The sequence below is a fragment of the Numida meleagris genome, chromosome 1 (assembly GCF_002078875.1).
Source record: "Numida meleagris isolate 19003 breed g44 Domestic line chromosome 1, NumMel1.0, whole genome shotgun sequence".
Taxonomy (NCBI): domain Eukaryota; kingdom Metazoa; phylum Chordata; class Aves; order Galliformes; family Numididae; genus Numida; species Numida meleagris.
Genome location: NC_034409.1, coordinates 61,866,263 through 61,892,805, shown reverse-complemented (window position 1 = coordinate 61,892,805; position 26,543 = coordinate 61,866,263). Strand labels below are relative to the sequence as shown.

The following is a 26,543-nucleotide window of genomic DNA, read 5'->3' as shown; positions in this document are numbered from 1 at the left end:
AGACGCTGTCACATTGTTAATTCATAGGCAGCTGATCTGACTCTGCTGTATTCCTCTCCAGCCAATGTTCAGCCTCCTCTTCTGCACTGGAGCCTCCGATTATTCTTCCCAGTGTAAATAAATTGCAAATACATTTTTATATTTGTATGCTCATGCCATATATATGTGTGTACATATATACCTATGCAAATACCATCAAATCCTAGGGGCATCATACACATGTTCGTATATTCATTATAGGTGAACCACTTAGGATAAGGCAGTGCAAAATCTGGGGCTCTTTTGGGTCCTCCTTTCTCAGAGCCCTCTCAGTAAGTAGGCATTTTGAAAGCTGATCCCATGGAGGAAAAGAAACCCTGGGTTCTGCTCTCTGAGGCCACCATGGAACAATCTTTGCTCCTAACACCAGGCTGTCTTAATGGCACCCTGACTCACAGAAATTGTGAGATTAATTATGACTGGCTCACTCCCAAATGCCTATAGGCAAAAAAAAAAAAAAAAAAAAAAGAAACTGGTAACAAATCAGCTTTTGGTGAAATATAAATATCTGAGAACTAGTGTCATGGTAAACCTGTCTGATGTAGGAAATTGAAAGAGCTTGTGGCCTCTTACGTCCCACCTATGTGGGACTTTCCCTCTGCGTACTCATGATAGGACTGTCACTATTTTTTCTAGCACTGGTGTAGATGCTTAAGGACAACCTACCCATCTGGTTTGTTCCCTTCTTGTAAAACATACTTTCTGTCAGTTCTTTGTTGCCCTTTGGGATCCCAGTAAGATCCCAGTCTGGTCTCAGCCCACAGCGCAAGCAGTCCAGCAGCACCTTCTGTGATTCTTACCCTTCCTGTTCAGCACAGATTATTTGAACGCTTACAATTTGCCTTTTCTTTAACCCAACCACTTTGTGACCCTTACTGTAATCCTTTCTTTTCTTTCTTATCACTCAGAGTGTACCCAACCACTATAATAGTGTCCTTTTGATGATAAAGCATGGAGGCTATAAAGCATCTCTGATTATTTCTCTGCTGTTTGGGGTTTTTTTGTTTGTTTGTTCGCTTGTTTTTTTATCATCTGCCAACATATTCTTTGTATTCCCTTTCTTCTCATCAGAAAGTTTATAAATCTTTTCTTGATTCCACTCACATCTTTCTGGACTTGAATTCTGCAGTATATTTTCCAGGATATGCAAAGCTCAGAATTTCCTGTTTGCCAGCCTATGCCATTCTGCTTTAAACCATCTCTTCTTTCTCCTTCAGTGACTTTCCTTCCCTAGTGCTAATTTTCTGCCCAGGGGGGACTTGTCTCTAAGTCTGAATGCCTCATAATTCTGGAGGCAGGTCTGTGTGAATGGGACATGGAGAGGTGGAAGGGGACCACTCAGCTATCTGGCCAGATGGGTGTACCATTAACTGGGGGATGTGTATGCCACTGAGCTATGCTGATGTTCCCATTGCTTCACCATTGTTTTGGCCAGGCTGAAACTGCAAAGTAAATAGCGATGAACAAATAAGTGAGCTTAAGACACCATGACCCTGAATGAATTAGGTCATGCCTGTTACTCCTGGGAACCTGATCAAACTTCTACAGGAGAATACGTGGTTCCAAGCCTCATTCACTGACTGCATCTCTAGCCCACACCTCTTCAGACATCTGGTCTCTGGGCATCTTGCTCTCCATCTCACCTTCTTTCACACTTTTAAGTCTTCAGTCAGAGCAGGGAATTATGCTCAGAGCTTCATGTGAGTGTTTCCAGATCATTTGCTACAGCTGCAGCCAGCCACAAAAGGATCCAAACATCTCAGGGATTACCTCTTGTTCATTTGTTTTCTGAATCTGTTTTTTTAAGCTCTATTTCTGTGACAGTGATGATCTCATTTTCCCTGCTGAAAATATCATCTACTCCAGTAATTAGGAGATCGCTGGTTCTGATACAGCATCTAATTTCTCAGTATCTCAGTATCACAAAGTCTTAAGTAATCTACAGAGGAGATGTCTTAAGTAGTTTGTTGAAATGGTGGGCAACCTTAACAAAGCATTAATTTAATAACTGCCCAAACAAAACACTTTGCAGATTGCAACAGTCTGAATAAGCTGCATTTTTAATTACAAGGCTTGCATATCTGTGATTTGGACCTCATTCTGACATCTCCTGCACCACCATAACCCTGCATCTCTGTGATGGAAACTCACATTTACCATTCCCTCTGGAAACAGTTGATATCTGTCCTAGGAATAGCTCACCTGAGATTCCTTCTCATCTTCCTCATCTGGTGGTTTATAGCACAGTCTCGCATGGCTGTCAGGCTGCTTTTCCCCCTTCCTTCTTCGTACCTAAGGGCATCCTATGCTTGTTGCTGTTCAGCACTCCCAGGCTCTGCGTTGGGTCTCCTTGCCAAGCAGGAGACACTTCTGCTGTAACAATCCTGGGGGCTCCAACTATCCTGCAGCTGGCTCTCAGGGCTTTTCCATCGTACAAGGTATAGAAACTTTCTGGACCATTGGAAACATCAGAGCTTGGGGACTCCATAGAGAAAGATACGCAAATGACCACATTACCTCGCTCTTGAGAATGAGAGGGAATGGCCTCAAGTTGCACCAGGGGAGACTCAGGTTGGATGTTAGGAAACATTTCTTCTCAGAAAGTGTAGAGGCATTGGAACAGGCTGCCCAGGGAGGTGGTGGTGTCACTGTTCCTGGAGGTGTTCAAGAACTATGTGGATGTGGCACTGAGGGACGTGGTTGGTGGGCATGGTGGGAATGGGCTGATGGTTGGACTGGATGATCTTAGTGGTCTTTTCCAACCATAATGATCTGTGATTCTCTCTTGTAATCATCTGTCCAGATTTTGGTCAGTGATACAACATGATTATTAAGCAACTGAGAGGGATGGGATCATACATGTGGTTCTCATAGTGGTCACTCAGAAGCTATTGAATTCATGGTCATTGGAGTGGAGTAACAATTACTTCAGTGATATTAAGAGCGGTGTTGAAGAATACAGGATCGAGAGCACAAATGCCAGTGGAAGGAGACATTATGGTGACATTAATTCTGACTCTAGTATTTTATATAGATGAATAATCATAGAGGTAGTGGTAGGAGTGATTAAATGACTGGGAAAATCTGGACTTTGACTAGGCTTCTGGGTACTGATGATCATGACACAAATCTGCAGTGGTAGCACAGTGCCATCCATATTGGTAAAGATGCTTGCCTTCTGTCCTGACAGCCTTGCCAACTCAGAAGAGACTTACGAATTGAAACCCGAAACACTTCACGAGTACCTGTTCACACCCTGCACTCTGTTCTGTCCAGTGTTTGCTTTTATTTTATGCAATTAGTTTGCCACTTCAAGCCTTTATTCCTAATTCATAATATATGTCTATCTTTTCTAGCTTAAAAATGCTGCTCTTTGATATAACCTCAGCCACCCTTCAATTAGCCTCCCATACGCTCTCCGTCTCGTGCCATTGCCTCATTAATTTCCTATGCAAAGCTCTCATATCTTCCTCTCTCCATACTTTTCACTCTGCATACCAGCTTCTTCAGCTTTCTATGCTGATTAGACCTTTCCTTGGTCAGAGCACAGAAACAGAGAACAGAAACAGAGCACTGACATTTGTACCAGAGTCCTAGCTACCTCTACTTGCCTTAAATATCACTTAAGTGCAGATACTGGCCCTCCCTCATTACAGCACATGGTCTCTCTATCTGATGCATTTGTGCCCTACTTCAGTGCTGATAGCAGTAGCCTTGCTTTTTTCATGTGTTCCTGTTTTTCTTTGCTTTTTTCGGTAGATTGATGGATTTACCCTGAAATAATGAGTCTGATTTCCCCCTCCTCTCACATTTTCTGCCATAAAAAGTGACAGTTATTGCTGTCAAATCAGAATGGCAGTGCTTATGGCCAGTCTATAGCCATTTAGCGTAAATGAATGTGACTGCACAAGCTGTAAAGCAACAGTGAATTGCACCCTTCCTCTACAGTGCTTTTCTTCTTATTTTACTTCTGTAAAAAGCCTCCAGCAACCACATTAGCTAGTAAGTGTTGTAGAAATTTATATATATATATATATACATATGCAGCATCAATATAACGTCCTTTTGCAAGCAGAGCTTTCTGAGCACAGGGTGAGATTTGCAAGAGGAAGACAGAATCTGGTCCTTGGTGAATAAAGATGCTGCAGCAACATAAAAGGGCCAGTGCTGCGGTAACTAATGCTCTTCACTCTGCTTGCAGTTCAGAGACGCTGGCCAAGGAGGCTTGTGTAACCAAGCCATCATGCTGATCACAGATGGAGCAGTGGAGGATTATGAAGCTGTGTTTGAAAAGTACAACTGGCCAGATCGGAAGGTTTGTCTGGGAAGAGAGAGGCAGGGCAAAGAAAGGTGCTATCCAGTCACGGTGGGAAGAAGGTGATCCAGGGTGCTGGGCAGAGCTGAGCATCCAAACACCTGCGTGCATCCTGCTGTAAACACCAAGCAGCCAGGCAGGACTGTTTATAATTGGCCCTGTCTGGGAAAGTTTTGTCTGTTACCAGTCCATATGGTGGGCAGTGGAATGGCCCAGAAAACCTCTCTCAGTACCTCCCAGCTCTGCTTGCTTTGAGGTCTGTGAAAGTGAAAGAGACCAAGCCTAAGCCCTCCAGATTTATTTGTTCACCTCATCCCAGCTAACAGCAATGCACAAAGAGAGAAAAGCAGCCTACCAGAGCGCAGCGCTGTTAAAGCTGTTTATTTCAGGATTCACTCCTTTGTTGTTAGTCAAACACAAAAAATGGTGAAGCTTTCTTTAAATGGCTCACAGGACCAGCTGTTCCCCTGGGTAAAGGATTCCTGTAAGCTATAAACCTCTCTGCATGTGGTTGCTGAGTGCCTAGCAGAGCTGCTATCTTGAAATCAAACAGAATTTGCAGTTCTGCCTTGTTATGCAGATGATCCTGGGTGCTACTTTCTGAGCTTATTGTCATTGGAAATTAAGTTCCAGCCCAGAAAATGCAAAACAAAGGGAGCGAGAGGCTCCTGTCTCTGCATGAAAGCAGAGCTCTTGTCCTGCACTGCAAGCTAGCACTCACTGCCGCATGGCAGGGTGTCAAACCTTGAACGCTTGGCTTTGGTAGCATGTGACAGCTACTTCTTTTAGGCTACCTTTGCTTTCTCATTCCCAGGTCCGGGTTTTCACTTACCTCATTGGACGGGAGGTCACTTTTGCCCCCAATGTGAAATGGATCGCCTGCAACAACAAAGGTGCTGTATGGTAATGGCTACCCAACTCGAACCGCTCACCTCACATGTGGACCGTGACTTCGGGTCCCTGGACTGCACCACTAGTTCCCCACTGCAGCTGGGGCCCAGGAACCATTGGGTGGAAGATTACCTAAGGAAAGAGCATGCCCTGCTAGTCTGCATGGGGTGTGCTCCTGTCCAGCTAATTCAAATCCTCGGTGCTGAGCCACCATGTTTTCCTGTCTAGGTGCCAAGGGACACTGTGACCGAGATTCATGCCAGCCGTAGTCCACCTAAGTCCCTGTGCTTATTGTGTTCCAGCTGCTGGCTTCTGACAAGCTGTCTAAACCTCTGTCAGTAAGCCTGACATCTTATGAATCAAATGTAAAACAAATATATTTTTTAAGGATTTTACAGCATTTTTCACAATGCCTGCAGGTTAACCCCTATGTGCCAGCCAAATTCTTTGTGTGCCAGTGATTTCACTGAGGTACTGGGACAGCTTGCTAACTCTGCCCCAGAACCAATGTTCTCTGTAGCCAGCATGAAATGGCATGAATGGGAAAGTTCATTCAGAGTAGATGAGTCATCCCTACCCATTTGAGGCCATTTCAAGAGTCCAGTTAGACCAATCAGGCATAGTAGAAGAAAGGGAAAAAAAGTCTTGTCTGTTTGGGCCTGACTTGGCCCTGGTACATCTGGCGATGGCCAGCAACCTGTAGTGCTTGCTATGTCTGTACCCATTTTCAACAGAGAAAGGAAAAAGAGTCTGAGATTGGGGCCTGATCCCTTAGGGTTATTGGCTCTCTTTCTGTCCGAGCAGTGTCCTCAACAGACTCTGTGAAAGACACAGGTGCATTTGCTATTGAAAATAATTGACAGTCTGGTCTTTAGAGGTACGCTCTACAGACATTGCTGGTCAGTAGAGTGCACATAAGCTGAGGTTGTTCAAGGTTCAAATGTTTACCTTTCAGCACTGTGAAATACAAGTAACATTTTAACTGTTTATTAGATGGAAAAAAAAAGAGAGGATTTTAGATTGCATATTCAACCATAAGATTAGTGACAAGAAATTCACAGTGCTGTTGGTTCACTATAAAATGTGCGAATGGATTCTCCTTGAGAACAAAAATATGCTCTTCACACTTGAACACTTGAATTCTCACTCAGCAAACTCAGTCTCCAAGGAAGGCTCACTGATCTTGGCTCTTCTGTTTCAACACATTATATAGCTCTTTAATCCTTTTCCATTTTCAAGCACACAAAATGTTTCCATATCACAACGCTTATCAGCTCATGAGCCATTTCACATGGCATTTCCTAGTGATAAGTTTTCCATATACTTGACATACTCTGTGCTGCACCAAGTTTAACAAATGAGATCCATGTTTAGCATTTCTAACCAGTTAAGCAGCTAGCATTTGACAATCTTTTGATAACTGGAAGACATTCTTTCCTTGTACTCCTTGTTGTATATTTGATTGCTATGGGTCAATCTGTGGAGAGAAAGCTCTGGAAATAGGTAACTTACACTTTTAGGTTCTGCATCCAATGGATGGGTAGACATAGTGCCTATTGTCGGATGTAAGTCTAGGCAGAGCAAAGAGTAGAGTACTGGAGAAAATGTGGAAGAGAAGCTGAGAGTTTGGGCTTCATGTAAAATTGGACAGGGGAAGTGAGTAGCTTGGTGGAATACCTTCTTTGTGCATGTTTGGCATTCAGGAACACAGGCAGCCTGATTTGTGAATTTTTTTGCCTAAGACCTAAAACAGCCTTTTACATCTGCTTGATGTGACTGGCGTTATATCAAGACTCTGGTCTTGAGTACAGGTCCAATGTTTTGAGAAGAACAGAGCCAGTGCTTTGAAACTCTAGATTTCCATGGAAACTTGTATACATAGAAGAGCATGGCTACAAGACGTGTCAAGGCGCTTTTTGTAAAGAGCGGACAAAACTGTCTGGGTAGATGCAATTTTTGACTTAGCATTTTCTAACTTCACATGAACACTCATTTGCAAACATGAGGGATGTGTCATGAGAGTGACTCATGCTTCTGTTTCTCCATGAAGGCTACTATACCCAGATCTCCACACTGGCGGATGTCCAGGAGAATGTGATGGAGTACCTGCACGTTCTCAGCCGTCCTATGGTCATCAACCATGACCACGACATTATATGGACTGAAGCCTACATGGACAGTGCGGTAAGGAATGACACCTCAAGACTTTAGTCAGCAAACAGCAGGGCCTATGAGCCAATCTGGCAAAGGCGTTAAACCCTCAGCTAGCATACTAGGCATACAACTTGCCCTAGTTCCCATCTAAATATCTTATGTGTATCAGGGCCTAAATGAAGTCCTGAAATTTATGTAAAACCAGCAGCTGGTTGACAGATAGAAGTTACAGGTCTCTGGCTGTGCTGAGACAGGCAATATTTCTTTTCTGCTTGCTCCTGGAGCTGAGATGTATATATAGACTCAGGTCTGGATCTGCAGTGACCCAGGAGCCCAGGACTAATCACACAGACACAGCATGACTTAAGAAGTGTTCCCATGAAAGAAGGCTACCTTCTAAAGGATTATTCATAGGAAAGACTATTTACAGCTCAAGATATGGGTCACAGAGATTTACTTCCTCTAGCCCAGTAGCTAAGCACATACTGTTAGTCATACAAAGATACAGATCTCAGATTGGGAGGCAGGCTCACTCTCTCATTCCTTGGGTTAGTAAGATGTAAGGTCACCCACTGTAGCGGCACTGTGCTCAGCCTGTGGGTAATGGGCACATCTCATTTCCTGGGCGGGAAACAAAGGACCAGGAAGTTGGGGCTTCCAACACCCCTTCCTTGCCCCAGAGGAAGACTTCAGAAACTGGGAACACAAGCAGGTTCCATCATGATGTTATGTTGCCCGTGCACCTTTGAAATCCAAAGGAGAGATGGGGAAAACAAAGCTTATCATCACTGCAGGTGTTTTCCCCTGCACTACCTCAAATAGAAGATGTTCCTCAGTCTTCATCTCCACTTCTATTTGCATTGCAGAAAGGGAAAGTTACACTTTTTGTGCTTTCTATGCTTCTAGAGAAATAAATGTGGTTTTTTTTCATACATTGGCATCTTCACCACAGAGAGATTTCTGAATAACTGTGACAACTAGAGCTGACCAGAGGAAAAATTCTCTAGAAACAGTGAGAATGTTCCCATACACTATTTCCTGGACCGAATTCCACTGTGGAACTGCTCTTACTAGCCCAAGTGTGATCAGCAGCATCTTTAGGATGTCTGCCACAGCCCTGAAAGGAACTGGGGAGAACCCACAGTTTCTGGGATATGTTTGCTGCACTTTTGTTGCCGCATCTCTTTCCTTGCCTCTTGCCTTGGCTTGCAGTTCTTATCCTCTGCTCCAAACTCTCCCATCTTTGACTCATTCCTCCATTTGTGTATTCATTCACCTGTTCATCCATGTCTCTCACTAGCTGCCACAGTCTGAGGAGGTAACTGCTGCCCTGTGTTTTGTGAGCGTGTCGTGCCATTCCCCTGTGCTGACTGGTGTGCCAGTGTGAGCACTCACAGCCACAGCTGGCCTCTACATCTGGGGGTGGGGGTCTGCGGCTCTGAGTAGCCCTCTGACACAACCAAGAGGAGAGGCAATGCTGGATGTACTGGAGAGCTGTGCTGTGGGTCCAGAGTAGATAGGGGTGTCTGTGTCGTGTGGTAGCTTAGTTCACTGGATCTCTTCCACATGTTCAGTAAGTGCTGGGCACAGTCGTTTGCTGTGTATTAGCACAAGTGTTACTGTGGATGGGAATTCTCTACAAAGAAGCATCCAGACCAATAACTCAAGACACTGGGCTTAAATCTCCATCAGGCAACTGCATAGATTATTGGCTGGCTGCTTTATGGCTCCTAGCATGTACACTAATGGAGACAGGAGGTCAGTTCTTGCCTTGCTACTTATTTGACCGAAGCAGAAATGGAAGGGAGATGTTACTGGCATCAAGAGAGTAGGTCCTTTTCACTGCTAGGCATGTTCAGGAGACTCTTGTGCATGTGTCTTGCCTGTTTTTCCTCCTTTCTTGTGTGTTTTTAGAGCATCTGTCTTCCGCAGTAATGGGACCCTCTGCTTCCCCACTGTGTGCGCACATCAACTGTACAGCCAGCTCACTGTGTTGTCCTCTGTTTTTCCTATGCTTATATGCCTCAGTGACAAGTTTATATAAGCAAGCTGTGTGTGTATTTGTGCCTTTTAAACGTTTGCCTATGCTGTTTCTCATTCATGCTATTCATGTGTTTGCAATATAGATGATATTTGTGTTTTGTTCATATTTGTGTTGTTTTTCTACATTCTGTGCTTCATGTGTTGGTGGTTTTTACACTTGTTGCATAAGTACCCATGTCTCTACACCCATTGTATGGTGGTTTTAAGTTGTGTCACCATTTCTACAGGTTTCTTCATTCTCCTGCCTCAACACATTTCACTGGCTATCAGCCCATTCTCATCACCCCCATGAGCAAGCATCCATCCTACGATCCTCTTGGATACAAAGCATTGAAAAATGCTGCCATCTGTTTTCAGAGGGGTATGGGAGGCAAGGAGGTGTCTGATCGTACCCAACATCTGGGCTCCCTGGGACTTCCAGTGCCTTTTGCTTGGGTTATCTGTGGTACTGCGTCTGCTAACACACGGCTTGTTGTTCTCTGGCAGCTCTTTGCATCTCAGGCTCAAAGTCTGTTGCTCATGACAACAGTGGCTATGCCAGTCTTCAGCAAGAAGAACGAGACGGTGAGTGCAACATGGTCTTCGCCCTCCTTCCCACCAACAGAGGTGTTGGGCTGCAGCAGACCTTTGTGAGGTTTTAGAGCCAACACTTCTCTGAGAGACTGCCTGGTCATTAGGAACTGCAGCAGACTTTGGGCAGGATGTGCAGATGATAATTCGTCTGTCAAAATGATAGTCTGTCATTTCCTCTGAATGTTATTCATTCCAAATACCTCTTAAACATGTGGGAGCTTCTGAGCCATTTTTTTTCTCAGACACTTAGAAACAAACAGTTCCCCATTTCATGGGGATTTCATGCATTCATTTGTCCTAGATTGATAACTTTGTATTTGGCATTCGGTTCACTTAGCCCAGTGACAAACGAGTATGTATTGCTCCGCATGGTTGCCTTGTCCTTATTGTTATTCATGTATACTGAATGAATACTTTTGCCATCAAATCTTGTGTTCAGTCATTTTATATTACTTCCGAATCATAGTCAAAAATGTGGACTAGCGTTGGGTAGAAATGTTCCTATCCATAAACTTTGGAGCAACCCTTGAGATTTTCTGACATATGCTAGCTGGTTTTAAATGAACATACACAAGTTTGGAGGTCAGTAGGAAGGCAGCAATGTGTATTCAGGCAGAAAACTACCCAAACTTTATTTCTGAAAGTAAATTCTTGTTTTCAAGCGATCTCACGGCATTCTCCTGGGTGTGGTGGGCTCTGATGTGCCACTGAGGGAGTTGTTAAAACTTGCTCCACGTTATAAGGTAAGACGGAGATAAAACCTGCTATTTTATACAGTGAAGTCATTAGTCATTCTTCCATGGGCACGTCTCTGAAGAGTCATTCTTCTTCCTGAAGGAAGAAGGATGAGCATAAAGCAAGAGCAGTTGGTTGTGGTGATACATGATAGGAACACAGGAAATCATTCACCCCTAGAAGCACTTAGGCTGCCTGAGAAATACAAGGACTGGATGATGTGGTTTTGCAGCTAGTCACGGAGTCTTTGCTCCTTTATGGTCACCAGCTTAGATCCCTCAGAGATTATATGGATCAGATAGTCTGCCTCAGAAAAATTAATGTTTTATATCCACTTCCCAGTGGATAAGCTGCCATACCAGTTGCCAAAAAATAAACCAGTTTCCCTGTCAGTATATTCTTGGCAGAAAATCTAACAACTGAACGGACTTTGGAAACCAAATGGTTTTGTTATGCATAGTGGTCTTTTTTTCTTCCAGCTCAGCATGAAGACTTGTTGGCAGAGCAGTGAACAGGAAGTTGGCTCTCACTCACTGATGCTATACCTAGACAGAGTATTTGCTCTCCAGAATTAGTCCTAGAGTTCCCCTAGTTCTGTGTTCAATATATCTTAAAAAAGGAAAAGCATACATCAATAGGCAAACACTCCAGAGATGCGCTGTTTAGTTTGGTTTCTGCTGTAAGTTCTGTGCAGTGACATTTTGTTCAGTTGGTCTGCATACCAGGAGATGGTAAACTCATGCTAGAATCACCACAGAAATCAGGCAGTTTGAAACATCATTTCCAATTTCCAGTTTCTCCTACAGAACTATTAGACAACAACTACCAGTTAGGCAGCTGTCCAAAATGCGATTGCTAGAGACTCACAGGAGTGGAAGTGCTGTCAGAAGCAATGCATCTGTGTGGCACTTCAGACCCAGATGCAGGATTTGAAGACCATTCGCTCATAGCTACAGCAAACTGCCCTTCAGGGAACCCAGGAACTGAGAGTATCAGAGTGCATGTGCTCAACAGACTGCTGGTTTGGGCCTGCAAGAACCTTGTCCAGGAGTTTCAATTTTTATACACATTCATTTTCTGTAGAATACTTATACCTTTTCATTTTCCTTCCTCCATGTCACCCAAAAGCCATGTGTCAACAATAATCTTTCTTCTAGAACTAGAAGGGAAACAGTCCTTTACTCCAAGCAATGCTACAGAAGGAAGGAAAATTATTTGAAGAGTTTCTTTACATCACTGGCAGGACATGACTTCCAAGAAGTGATTTCAATTTCAGACCAGTTTGGAAACCTTGTTTCTTCACCTTGACTCCTCTGGCATACTGGCTACAAAGGACCAGTTCCAGAGCTACCTTGAGAGCTCACTTGAGTCTGCACTTTTCATCTGTAATAGGCCAGCAAGAAAATTTGATGCAGTACTGATCCAATGCCTTGGATTCATCTGCCATGCTGAGCTCTATGCAATTTGGATAAAAATCTTTTACATAGAGTCCAAGTTTTGATCTGAGATGTATGCAATATATAATCCATTCCCTTCAAAAAAAGTACAGTGAATGACTTACCTCCCCGCTTCCCTATTGTTAGCCCTCCAGGATTGTCTCTATAGGAACATAAAGTTGCTTCTTTTTTTTGAAGATGGAAACCTAAGCCACTCTTATTTTCCTTCAAACACCTCTTGTTTTGGCAAGCACAGGCTATCCATGGGTTTTCAGCAATTCAGTTAAGCTGGAATTTGTATTATGTATGGGCTTGATCTGAGTAATTGCTCTCTTGGAAATCTCTTGCAGATCAGGTCAGACGGTGCCTGCTCTGGCTTGATTATGCTACTCCTTAAAAAGTATTTTAAAACAGGAGGCCTATACGACTGGCTGAGGTTTGATATGATCTTGCCAACACCAAAGCACAACGCAGAGCTCCTCTGCAGACTGACCTGGCTTCCAAGGGAGGCATGTGGGACTCCCTACTCCCATCTCCTCTCACTGCTGTGCACAGCCATCGGCATGCAGCCCAGTCACTGCTGCTACTGTGCTGTTTGCAGTGTGCTCCATTGTTGCCCATTTTCTTTGCAGAACTGATGTTCCAGCTGTGAAAAATTTATTTTGCTTCTACATGGCATTTGCCAGAGAAAGCACATATTAGACTTCTGGAGCATGGCTCGTCCTCTCAGAGCAGCCAAAGGGGCAGAGATAAATGTTTTAGGATGAAGCCTGTTTTCTGCCAGTGAATATCTTTAAAAAGAAAATATTTCCAAATACTCTGAGTTGGCCAGGGTACTAGTGGCACCCCTTATGGAGCAGTTTTTCTAGCTAAAGCAGAGCTAATTATTCTCATGTCTCTTTCTCCAGCTGGGTGTCCATGGATATGCCTTTCTGAACACCAACAATGGCTACATCCTCTCACACCCAGACCTCCGTCCTTTGGTATGTTCAACTGCGAATTTAAGAACCTTTGCTAGTTTGGAAGTGCTGGCTTTTGGGGATGCTCCTGACTTCTCATGTTTTATTGATATACCAGACTCAGGAACATGAGAAATGGAGAAATCAGTGCCACACCCATAGATGTACGTATGTATGCACGCGTATGAAGTGGGAGGTACCCTGCCTTTCCTCTCTGTAAGAGTCTGTGGATGATGTATTTGTGCACTGCTGTATTGTGGGTACACATGTATTTGCATGCATGCAACATTCCACTGCTGGGCTAAAGGACCCCTCACCCAGGCACACCTCCTTCAGGAAGATTCAGCACCTCAGTAATAGCTGGCCCGCAGCTGTAGCATTGGACATGTGGGGAATCCAAGGCTAGCAGGGTCCAGCACCACAAATCCTAGTAACATGTAGGTCAGAGACAATTTAGGGACCAGCAGACCATCTGGGACTTGAGGATCAGGGTGGACACAAGGATGTTTCTCACTCGTGGTGCCTTGTGGAACTGCAGACCACACATCTCTGCAAACACTCAACAGGTTTCATTACCCAGGCATGCTATGCTCTTGATACTTCACACATGTTCCTGTCAGCATAAATCTCCATGTACGCAGCAGTAGTTGTTAGTATGGATACTGGCAAGAGAAAGTGCCACCACAGGGCTTCACAGCAGCCATCTTCATAAAGGCAGACCACAGATGTGGGGATTTACTTCATTAAGTCAGGAGGAGGAGCACATCACGTTTCCAGAGGGGCAAGGCAAAGCCAGGCGAGGTTGCTGCCTTATCCTCCACCTGAAACTGATCTCTTAGTCTACTTCACGCCTTTTTCTTCATCAGGAAGCTTACAGGGAAATAGCTGCCTTGCATCAGCTAACCCCGAGGTGAAAAGCCTACTTTTTTCTTAGTGAAGCCAAGGCCTAATACCCATCAGAAAAGCTCTCCTGCTGGTATAATAGTGTTAATGGGATTACACTCTTAGCTGTGGGAAAAAAAAATGGTTTCCTGGAGGTGATTGTATTGAAGTGTATTGTACTGACCTATTTAGCTGAATATTCCCACAAACTAGGCGGTACCCTTTATCTGCAAGTTCACCTGTGTTCCTGCTTGTCCCTTTCTCCTGAAACAGCCTTTCCCACCTGAAATATCTCGACACTGCCCGCATAAATACATGGCATGGGACTGAGAAGGCACCTGCACACAAATGCTGCCTTCCCAGTCAGAGAATGAGACAGTATTATTCTTCAAATCAGATTTAATTCTTCCCAGGTTAGTTTACAAAGGGTTAGTTTATCTAGACACTTACTTGAGTGTTTTTCTTCTTCTTTTTTTCTTTTTTTTTTTAAATAAATACTAGTATAAAGAAGGAAAGAAACTGAAGCCTAAGCCAAACTACAACAGTGTAGATCTCTCAGAAGTGGAATGGGAAGACCAGGATGAAATAGTGAGTATCAGAAAATGAATTCAAGCTTTTTGTAGCTTCTTCTAACTATTACTTAGTGTACCTGTACAGAATGAGGAGGAGGGAAGAGGCACTCCTGTTTTTACTGTGTGTATCTGGCTCTTTGAGAGCCTGGCTAGAAGAGAACAAGGCCAGTACTCCCTACAGAGTGCTCACCTTTCTTCTCTGTGTGGGCTTTTGTCTCCATGGAACAAGGAGGGAAGGTTCTTGCAGGAGGAAGGAAGCAGTCGGAGGATGCTTCAGGGAGTCTGTGTGTACGTGGCCCACGAGCTGGTGCTAGCTGCTGCACCTCTGGATTCAGCTTAATACAAAGCCAGAAAAGCTTAGGAGTATGGAGATGTCCCATGATGTTACTCGTACATACAATATGTGAGATATAGCGGAGACCGCTCAACTCATGAGGTTCACAGCAAGGAAGAAAGTGCAATTCAAAAAGAGACTAAAGCTTGTAGTCGCTTCTAATGATAGACAAAGAGCATAAAGGATGTAGACACTTAAGAAAACAGTTTTCCAGACAACACCTTATTGCATGTGTGGAACCACTGAAAACAATAGCTGACCAGAGGGAAATGATTTGAAAATGCCTTTTCTACTCTCTCTTGAGCAAGATTGTTTAAAAAGTGGTAGACAAGAAACAGCATGCATCTCAACAGCTGCATGTTGTAGTGTATCAGAACTTGGAATCCAGATATAACATGAATGTAGAAAGGTTCTTCCACAGCTGGTTTTCTTTCTCTCAAAGGAATTAAGAGAGAATAGCTACTTAAGTTACTAAGATAAGAACTGAATTGGGAGTAAGATAGAATTAGCTGTAGGACACATGCTTCTGGATTACAGGGGAGACTGCTGAGATAAGCAGACCTGGTGCTATAGATACCCACCTAGACAGGTGGGACAAAGAGCCCAGCAAGGGGATCACAGCAGCTATTCCGGCTAGTGCAGTGCAAGCAGTAAGGGCTGTGCTGTGGGAACTCAGAAAGCAGAAGAGTGTGGAAGGCTGAGAAAGGAAACAAGACTGAAACACAGAATCAAAATCACAGAATCATCAAGGATGGAAAAAACCTCTAAGATCATCTAGTTCAACAATCCACCACCAATATTGCCCACTAAACCTAAGTACTACACCTACAAGTTTAACATAGAGAATAAGATAAAAAATAAGTGGTTTTATATGCAGTGGATTTGATGAGATGCAGCTTATCTATGGCTTTGTGTGGGTTTGCTGATGTCTTCTAGCTGTTCTACTCCTGTGGTAGTTTTCTGTCTTGCTGGAGACACTTTGAGAGCTACTTCTTTCTACCCAGTATGCTATTTCATAAATACATACTCACATACAAGTAAGTATGTATGTGTATATATATATGTACACTCCCAGGAAATTAAAACTTTGCTGCCATATTTATTTGGCTAGCAGGTTACTATCTGATCAAATAACATTGATACCTGAATGCTAATATGATGCACAGTGTAAGGATGCAATCATAATAACATGTCAAAAGAGGCATGCAAAACAAAGCCACTTTGTATTCCTCTACTGCATCTTCCAGAAGAAAGGAAGGTTGCAGCCACTGAGTATACAGAGACATTCAGTGACGTGAGCAATATCTGCAGTGTGACTTCAGCAAGTTGAGAGTCTCTCAAGATACACCCACTGCAGCAGAAAGCTGCCAGCGTTTCAACACTCAGGTTCACAGCTATGGTATTAGATCAATGACAGACTCAACATCAGCTGCAGTGCAATCTCAGCAACACTGATAAGCAGCAAAATCAGACTGGAAAAATATGCCTAAGTGCTAATGATGTGTAATACAGCCTGCTGCTAAAGAGAAAAAGAGAGGGAACATGGCACTGTCTGGAAAATACAAATTGATGTAGAATGGCGTGCCTTGCAGCTGGGCAGCTAGGAAGTTTGGGCTTGCTTGTAAAGAAACGCTGGGCTATTCTCAGTGTGAGGGGAATGGGAAAGGGTCAAGGGATCATGCCCAGCATCAGGAACTGCCACCCAAACAGGCTTTCTTCAGACTCGACAGAGCTTTTGAAGAAGAAATTAGCATGCACGTACGTTGCAACTGAGTGGCAAAACACCTAGATGGTATGAGAACCCTCAGGAAAACTGTATGTCTACCAGCATGAATGTACATGAGTGGACAGGGAAAAGGAATTAGCAGCACTCGTTGCCTGTGATGGTGACAGTGTGGATCCATTGCTCCAGAGATCTCACACACCAGGACTGGCTCCTTTTGAATATTCAGAGCAGGAGAAGCTAACAGGAAAGAAGCAGCAAGGTTGGGTTGTGGCACCAATCTATAGCCACTGCCACCCCAGGCGGGGCACAGCAGGTAGCCTGCCTGTGGGCTGGCTGGGGCTGAGGAGATCCGAGATCTCATCCCCACTGATTTACTTCTCCACTGCCCCCTGGTGCAATGAGGGATGGCTGACATTGAAGAAGATATGGATGAGACAACAACAACCACCGAACTAAACCTAGGACCCAGAGAAACTGCTTCAGGCTGTCAGACCAGAACAGAGTTTGCTGTGGCTCTGGCAGGAGGTCAAGCTCTCTTAGCTAGCGAGGAGTTACAGTACCAGTCAGTGTTTGGATTTCCAAGACACGGACTTTGGAAAACACAGGCTTTATATTCTAAGCCTGTAAATAACCCACATCAAACAGCCATAATAAATAGAGCTGTGGTCTTGTAAAGCAAATGCAGTTGAGTCTGGCCAGAACCTGAATGGAAGCCTGTCTGTGGAAGTACGGAAGCAATTTGTGCGAATGAATAAGCTACTTCCCACCTTTTTTTCTATCCAGGCTGAAGCTATAGGCTGATATGCTCTGGCAGGCTGAACCTAATGTCAAACCCTCTGCACTTATGGAAAAATTTCCTGGCTCTTTCTTGCAAGAGGCTGGGAGTCACTGTGAAAATTATATTTTGTCTTTGGAACCTGGATTGAATGAAGTGGGCTTCTCACTGCCTCCCTAGCTATCACACAGCCTTGCTTTGCTGTGTTAAACAGCTGCTTTGTTGCACTCAGAAGTGGTACTCCATACAGTCTATAATTTATAAATCAGGTTAAAGAAACGCCAAAGAGCTTTGTAGTCAGCCTGAGGGAGCTGGTGGGATTCTCAGGTGTCTCCTCTTTCAGGCTCTCAGAGCACCGTGCTAACGACGTTCTGGCTGTCAAATGATGAAGTCTGAAACATGGATTGACAGTTTCATAGCTTCCAGATCCTTTCCTTTAGCTCAAAAGACGTATCAACTAGCTTTCAGCATAAGCCATTTTTATTCTGTGCCACTGACTGGACAAGGATCCTGACCACCAAGAACAGGTTTTCAGTTTAAAAGAAGTAAAAAAAGAGCTGGGGGGGGGGGGGGGGGAGGAATGACAACCACTCTTTCCTGCCAGCCCCTGTATGTTAACAATGAGCAGCTTTATTAATTGCTGTCCTGCTCTACCCAGAGATGCTAAGGCTGATCTTGTTTACCTCCGCAGCTGAGAACTGCCATGATCAATGGGGAAACGGGCTACCTCTCCATGGATGTGAAGGTCCCTGTGGATAAAGGGGTAAGAATTATCCTGCTCAGGTCACACAAAGGGAGGGGAAATGGATGCTGAAGAACCGTGAAGGATGTGGTTTTAACGCTCAACTTCTGAGTGTGAGGATTTTATTGTTTCACCACACATATTACACGTGCTAAAGACATAACAAAGAACATCGTTAGAAGTGCTCTTTATACCTACAGGCATTCTGCGTGAGCAGAGGCATTGGGAATGCCTCACAGCTCCCTGCTTTGTCCAGGCAAAGCCAAAAAGCATGCTGTTCATGGTTTACAGGGCTGTGAAATGAATCAGAGATCTTCAAGAGTTTAGAGATGGGGAAGACATGTTGAGCTGACCTAGACAGAAAGAGGTTTGGAGGCTTTTTTCAACTCTCTTTCCTTACCCAAAAACACTCAAGAAGACTGGCCCTCACTCTGTCAGAATGTGTTTTCCTTTACCAAGTCCAGGATTAAATTTCTATGCAAATATTTACAAGCATTTTATGAAAACTTCTAGTGAAATGGAGACTTTTGAATGTTCCCTACCAGCTCTAACCTAGGGTTGGTCATCTTCCCCTGGAATCAGTGCAAAATTGTCTTGTATGTTTAGGTTCACTGGTACTTTTTCATTTGGGTTTATTTAACTTTCCCAAAGAGTTTGGCTTCCATCATTTCCTCTTAGGAAGTATTCCAGAGGCCTGCAAGTTTAACTGCCCAGAAGTCTTCCAAATCTCAAGAAAAGTTTCCACCTTTTTTCATAGACAGTCTTTTTTTTTTTTTTTCAGCCATCAGGCTGGCTGGTCTGCTCCCACGCTAAGTGGGAGCACCAATTCCAACAAACCAACTGCTCACAGCCATAGGCTGAAATTATGCCATTTCTCAGTGAAGATACCCCTCTATTTCCTCTGAATGGTTATGTTGCTAGATATTGTAACTAAATTACCTGTCTCTATTTTTGATGTTTACAACTATCAGGTACTGCCAGCTGTCAGTGGGTTTGCCCTTGCCCAATAACTACATTTGAAATATGCAAATTTCAGTCCAAGCAGTTGAGCAATTATTTTTGTTGCCTTTGTTTCTTGTACCATTTCTGGTATCTAGGTACCAGAGCTTCACTGAATTATTTGAGCACTGTTTCCCTGTTCTCTGTAGATAGCATCTATTCTCTGGATATTTCTGAACAGGAAGCCCCAGACCTCCTTTCTGCTGTCCCTTCATTTCTTTCTCCATCCCACAGTTGTCCCAGAACTGCTGCCTACATTTCCATGTTTCTTAGCTATTTTTTTCCAGTTGCCTTTTTTTTTTTTTAACCTGAATTTCACTCATCCTTTTTGTCTTAGAATTTTTAGGCCTGCTGACTCAGTATGCAGAGAAATGTTGATTTCTTTTATCTTACATATCGCTGTGCATAATGGCTCCTAAGATAGCCTCTCTATCTCTCAATAGGTCTTTTTTCTCCTGATGCACTGTTGTTTACTGCTTCTTTCTGTTTAGAATACTGCAGTTGGTTCTCACTCCAGATCCCATTAAAGCTCACATTAAATGATTCTTTAGAATAAAATTTCATGAAAAGCTGTTTGGAGTGCTTTATATAAACCCAGATACAGTGCATGCCCTTTATTTTCTTCATCCATTACCTTTGTTATTCTGTTGGAAAAGAACTCAGGGTTTGCCAGCAAGATCTATTCTTCGTCAGTCTAGATTGCTTATTTCTTAACCTCTTTTTTCACCCTGTCTCTGGGCACCCTCCATAATGTATCTTCTGAGTCATCCAAAGATAGCATTTTAGTTCAACATTTTAGGGGCGTCTTTCTACTTTCCTGTTGAGGATTAAAAAAAAGTGGCCTTGGTAAGAGATATTACATGCTTTATTCTGCAACACTGTGAGCCTTATGAAGTATAATAGGAGTCTGAAACTGAGCAAGTTATAATTTTACTATTATCTGAATACATAGAGTAGGGACCAGAAATGAAACTGCATTTCCCACTATTGCTGTGCTAGCTGATGAAGCAGAGCAGCAGTTGAAACAAAGAAAGTGCTGACAGAGCCTGGAACCAGAGAGAATGAGGCAGTCAGCGGAGTGAAGGGCTGAGTGAAGGGGATAGGAATTATTCTGTCAGCCACATAATAGCAATTCCCCAGGCTGATCTTGGGAAGGTATCGAGGGCAGAGTGAGACACAGAAGGAAAAATAAGGACTGAAGATGAAGTGCAGCTGTTAAGAGGGATCTGGTGGCAAAAATTGCCTTGGTTTTCAGCTTGGGGATAAATGGGTAGGCCTGTGGCAAACATTGGTGGCATTGGTCAAGAGTGACTGTCCAGAACAGTCACAATACCATAGCTTGAAATGTATGCGTTCCCAGACCTTGGTTGCTGGTAATGAGCCATCCTGAATGCCCAGGTTTTCATCTTCTCCCATCCTCTTTGCTTTCTGGTGAAGTCCTACCTGCTTATCCTCATGGAGGCTCTGGCACAGAGCTGTGTGAGGGGAGGGGCAGCTGGGGGATAGGGACAGGTTCTGCACCAGAGGGCGGTGGGCATGGAACAGGCTGCCCAGGGCAGTGGGCACGGCCCCAAGTGCCAGAGTTCAAGGGACACTGGGACACCGCTCTCAGAACTAGGGTCTGATTTTTGGGTGGTGCTGTGTGGAGCCAGGACTTGGACTCAGCGATCCTTGTGGGTCCCTTCCAGTTCAGGATATTCTGTGATTCTATATGCAGAAGAGAGGCTGCAGGTAAGGAGTAAAGGATGAGCAGAGCAAGCACTGCTGAAGGACCTCAGAGTAGTGGCACCCCTGGGCTGTCTTCTGCTACATCCTTGCCCACAGGTCTCCTTTTTCGTCCTGCCTCCTCCCCATCAGATCACACTACAAACAGGGAAATGGAGTCTCAGTCTCTCTGGTACCTTCCCCATAGCCACCAAAACACCACTTTGCCACGCTGCCTGGGTCACCGTAGCCCTTCTGGAACATCTCAGCTCAGCAAAATACTTCAACTATATTGCAGTACACAATTACCATGCATGGAGAGAGAGGGAAAAGTAGGGGCTGAGCTGTCTGCCATCTCCTCACTGTAACATAACCCTCAGCCTTTCTCCATCTCTCATCTGCCAAGTGCTGGCTTGTCCATTGTGCACTGTACTTCTTCTATGGCTGTATGGTCTGAGCAGGTTAGAGCAGGCATGACTTTCCCTGGGGAACAGTGAGTTTTCTGTATTTGCTTGCTGTCTCCCACACACATCCTCTCACCTCATTTTCAGACTGGGACTGGGATTTTAAACATATTAGGGTTCCTATACTGCCACAAGGGTGGGATAAAAATTTTCCAAAAACTTTTCTCCTTTGGAAAGGAGTTCCACTTTCCTATAGGAAAAGGCCAGTCTGGCAAACAGCTGAAGTTCTGAAGCAGCTTTCTTGAGTTGAAATGTCAGTCAGAAACAAATATTTTCATATGAATCAAAATGGCTTGGATTTGAATCAGCACTTTTGTTTAATTTGAAAATGTAAATTGTTTCTTTTACTGGTGTTTTTTAACAAAATTGGAATATATTAATGTTATGTCCCAGTTTGGCATGAAAGCAAATGTCAGGAATCTCATCATTTCCCACAGGACTGGGGAGAGCTGGCCCCAACTGCCAACCCAAGCAGTGGGTAGGGTTGCCATCCTGCCTCTCTTCTCAACCCATCCCTGGTTCTTACCTGCCCCACTGAGTCCCAACTCCTGTTGGGCACCGTGATGATCTGTAAAGCCAGCAGGGTCGCTTTGTGCAGCTAAAGAACAGCAGTACTCCAGTGTGTGAGCTTGGAGGATGTGAGTGGGAGGGCAGCTTTCGCCCATCCCATGCAGGAGCCCTAGAGCAAAGAAAGGTTTCACTGAAGACCTAGATGGAAAGACAAGGTGGCTGCCTGAATCTTGAAAGTCACAAGTTGCTAAATATACTGAATACTGCACATTCATCCCTGCCTCTGGCCAGTCCTAGAGAGCTATGAAGTGTTGGGGATGATCAGCTGCTTTTGCTTAACCCCAAATATGTTAATCTCAGGTCTCCCTTGCCACTTGACCTTGATCTGTCCCATGGTCTCTCACTTTCTTATTCATTCTCATTCCAGAAACGAGTTCTCTTCCTCACAAATGATTATTTCTTCACGGACATCAGCGGCACACCCTTCAGGTGAGCATGGGCTCATACATCAGCAATGCAATACATCAGAAGTCTGCCATGAGGGATGGCAAACTGGTCATAAAACAGGCTGTGACTCATGAGTACAGCAGCATGAATAATTGACTTATTTGTTCCTATCGCCATCAAAAAGTTATTTATCTGAAGTGCAGAGCCCAAATGCTCCACCTTAGGTGAAGCACATGGTTTCAATTCAGAGAAATTGGAACATATTCAACTTTCAGTTCCACTGAATGTTTTTGTGTGCCGGTATTGGTTCTAAACAAAAATATTATTGTAAACTGAAAATGATAAATCTTCACATAAAAATCAAGCTAAAAATTTTCATGTTTTTTTTTCTTTTCCGTGGCTGAAATGGTTTAAAATTGGCACAGATTTTATACATGTTATTGTTGATTTGAACCTACAACTTCGGCCAAATATGTTGTCACCAAAAACGTCTCACAGCCCTACAAGCAGGTTCCTTAGTCTCGTGTCGCTGTCAGATCTCACTTAATCCTCTTCTGATGATGTTCTTTTCTTTAATTGCTGTGAAGGGAGCTAATGTCTTTAAAGGCTGTAACTGCAGGGAATGCAGTGTCATGTTTCAGGATTACACCTCTCCTTGCTGACAAGCCCTCTGTTCTCCCTGCAGCCTGGGAGTTGTGCTGTCCAGGGGACACGGGGAATACATTCTGCTGGGGAACACTTCAGTGGAAGAAGGTAGGTTAATCTGGAACAGCCCCACTGTTCTAACAGACAACGTAGCTATTCTGAAATGTACCACTTCACTTCTTCACAGCCTCTGTCTGTCTGTCTGCTGCCTAATTGAATTCTGAGTGTATTATTTGGTTTCAGGTTTGCACGACCTGCTCCAGCCAGACCTGTCTTTAGCAAACGAATGGTAAGTTGAGGAAATCCTGTCAAAGGCAGAGAACTCTGTCATGAGATTTTGACAAAGTTCCCAACAGTTTTGCTTGAGTTCACCACCCTCAGTGGCCTAGAAAAAATGCAACGCTGTTCAGGGACGACAGGTCTGGAAAGAGCTGATGATCTCAGGGCAATGTAGTGGTACCTCCAGACCTCAGTTCCACCTCTTCCTTTGAGGGATCCCACCAAGGCCTTGTACACCCCCCAGGAACCATCTCCTATGATTTATTCTCAGTATTCTGTACTCCAACTCATTTTGTTCCTCCTCGTGATGCTCAGAATTGTGCTGCAAAACTCACAGTATGTCAGACCTGTCAGTGAATTTTGTAGCAAGCTTAGAGAGAAACTGAAACATGTTTTAAAATGTTAGCTTATTTTTGGTTGGCGTTCCTCTGAACTAAGTCTAGACCTAATTCCTAGAGAACACAAAGGTGATTTATGACTGCTGTTTCAATAGCATGCATAATTTACAGTTTTGCTTGGTTTGGATAGAAGACAGGGTAAAGCATGGCACTTTCCATTTATTGCTGTGAGCTTTGGGGATTTTCATGAACCCAACATTCAGTTACACTCAGGCACGTGAACCCAGCCTGTATCAAAGCCAAAATAACTATATTCAACAAGCCCCACAGTCCTTCACACCTCTCATTATACTGTCAAGTTTCATAGGCAGAGCACGTGAGATGCTTGCAGTGACTTCTTCTACTCCTAACTTGGGGTGTCAGTTTACCACATTTTACATATTCATTTCTCTTAGATGTCGCTCATAAATCATTCCTTTCAGTCCCTTAATGAGATGCAATTCTCTCATGTAACCCCTTCCATTCCTTGGTCCCAACAACGAAGCAGTCAAAATTGGAAGCAGGATTAGAAGGCCGGTTTCTTTTATTATGCAGACACCAACACTTGTAAAACATTCTCCCATTTCTCCCTAAAATGTGTCCTACAGCAGCGTCTCATTGGAAAGTTTTTGTTGACACTGTATCATACTGCAAGCTCATTCCTCATCTCACAGTTGCATCTCTGTTTCTTTTTTTTCTGTTCCCAATCCAATGTTACTCACATTGCATGTGGCCTCCTGCTTTTCAGGTCTCTCCATCGCATTGTTTTTGTGTATAAATACACAGGTACACATATAACACAGTGTACAATATTGATAAATGTGCTGTAATTATTTGAGCCTGATAATATATTGCATTGTGAGCTTATGCTCGCAGCCCTACTATACTCATGGCCTAATAAGCACAGCCATTGAATTAACTGATGCTTGGTTTTATTGGTAGGGCTTCACTTAGAGCCACATTGTTGGAGTTTGAGTGGCCACGGTGTGCAACAACAGCAAAATCTTTGCACCCCAAGCTTTCTTGCTGAATTCTGGCTTGCAGTTATTATTCTCGAGAAGCATTTGTTTGATGGTGATTTCTTTTTGCCTTTTTGGGCTTCTCTTCCCCTGCCCACCAGGATTTACTGCATCACAGACATCGATCCAGACCACCGGAAGCTCAGCCAGCTGGAGGCTGTGATCCGTTTCCTCACGGGAGAGGAACCTGACCTGGAATGTAAGTTCTCACCATCCCAAGAGCCCTGCTGGGTTCTCCTGTACCTGTCACAGAGGAGTGAGAACTGTGAAACTGATTGGTGTGAGACTGAGCTTCTGAGGCACCTGTTCATGCAGGCAGGGCTAGACTTAAGCCCAGCTTAATCCACAAGTGGAAATGAGCTGAGGATCCACTTCCTTGTCTCCAGCAGAGGACTTTTTTCAAAGTTATTATCAACATTTCAAAGTTGTCACATGACTTGACTTCACTGAGATCTTTATACAGGTAACAGTGAAGGTTGAGAGACTTGAATAGGATGTGGTGGGGGCTGAACACCTTGTTTCAGATAGACCAGCCAGCAGGGCTAGAAGGGCAATGGCAGGAGGAGCCAGAAAGCTGCTGTGGCTGTTCTGCTCCCCAGAGCTCCAGCTAGCATCCTCTGAGGGCTGCACTGCGCCATGAAGACAGATGATGTCTTTGAGAAAAAATGTCATTAATTTTGTTTTCCATACACAATTCGTAATTGATTTGAGAGCGAAAAAAAAATGTCACGGAATGATTACCTTCCTTGCTGCTCATCCCTCACAACAGGTCCGACTCTCCATGTGAGGTGTAGCCACACAAGCAGCTGATATAGCACCACTACAGAATGGGAACTTTGTAGACAGGCAGAACTGGGCAACCGTGCATGGGAACTCCCTACAGCACTTTAGCTTTAGGATGTCCTTCAGTCCACCCCACTCTCCATGGCTTCAGCCTTCTTAGTTATGCAAAGTGCTGAATCAATATTTTGTATGTAGTGCTTCAGAAACCTCTGATACAAGGGTTTCAAGGATTTGAATCTCTTAAAACTAAACCTAAATGTAATCTGTAATCTGATAATTGCTCCTCTCTTATATTGTGTGAACAGACCCATCTTGGCTGTGTTTGGAGAAGGCTGAAAAGAGATGTGGTAGCTGAAGAGGCCAGGAAGGGGGAGGAAGGTTTTGAGAGAGTTTTTAGGACACAACCTAGGCATGTGGGGCCTGAGGAAGGAAAGATCTGCTGGTGACCTCTGATTTTGAGTTCTGAATGACAGGGAGATGGAGTAACGTATCTTCCCAGCTGTGATGAAGAAAGAAAGTTGGGAGAACTAGGAAGAAAAGATTAGGGGATACCTGGAGGCTCAAGCCAGAATGTGAAGCCAGAAACACTGAAACGGAGGGGATAGCTCTGCCTAGAACAGCACTGGAAGGGCCACATCTGCAATATGATATCCATCACATCTTCATGGCATGAGACAAATGGAAATAGGGCAGCATAGAAATGAAGTAGGTCAAATGAATGGGATTTTAGACTACACCATTTAGCATATAATGGTATCTCAAACTTTTCTAAACATCTCTCAGACCCAATCCAGACTGGACTGGACTGGTGATCTAGACTGGCGAGGTACCTGGGGTAAACCAGGACAGGAGAGCATTTTGTGAGATTCACAGTAAGGGCATGTGGTTAACTAGAGGCCATGAAGAAGCCACTAGGGGCTTTGAAGAAATCTTCTTGGGTGGAATGGGGTAGATGGTATCCTCACAACAGGGCACCCAGAAGAAAGGTTAAGGCAGGGATCTGAGGCAAAGCCTGATGAATAACCTCATTTGAAAGCCTCTCATTTGCTAACACTTTCAAACCTAAACCCTTCCATTGAGCTTGCAGGGGAACCAGTGTTAAGATCTGAGCTGTAACACCTCTTCCTGTGCTCTCCTCCA

The 26,543-nt window shown here is 44.0% G+C and overlaps 1 protein-coding gene across 1 annotated transcript in view; it reads left to right on the top strand.

Annotated features, from left to right (window-relative positions):
* CACNA2D4 (calcium voltage-gated channel auxiliary subunit alpha2delta 4) overlaps positions 1-26,543 on the top strand; it is a 111,349-nt gene that overhangs the window by 18,345 nt on the left and 66,461 nt on the right. Inside the window, exons 11-22 of the mRNA XM_021389839.1 lie at positions 4,241-4,354; positions 5,169-5,247; positions 7,296-7,429; positions 9,929-10,006; positions 10,678-10,758; positions 13,095-13,169; positions 14,529-14,615; positions 18,126-18,197; positions 22,281-22,342; positions 22,986-23,053; positions 23,189-23,234; positions 24,722-24,819. Coding sequence (XP_021245514.1) covers positions 4,241-4,354; positions 5,169-5,247; positions 7,296-7,429; positions 9,929-10,006; positions 10,678-10,758; positions 13,095-13,169; positions 14,529-14,615; positions 18,126-18,197; positions 22,281-22,342; positions 22,986-23,053; positions 23,189-23,234; positions 24,722-24,819 — 994 coding nt within the window. The remainder of the gene's footprint in view (positions 1-4,240; positions 4,355-5,168; positions 5,248-7,295; positions 7,430-9,928; positions 10,007-10,677; positions 10,759-13,094; positions 13,170-14,528; positions 14,616-18,125; positions 18,198-22,280; positions 22,343-22,985; positions 23,054-23,188; positions 23,235-24,721; positions 24,820-26,543) is intronic.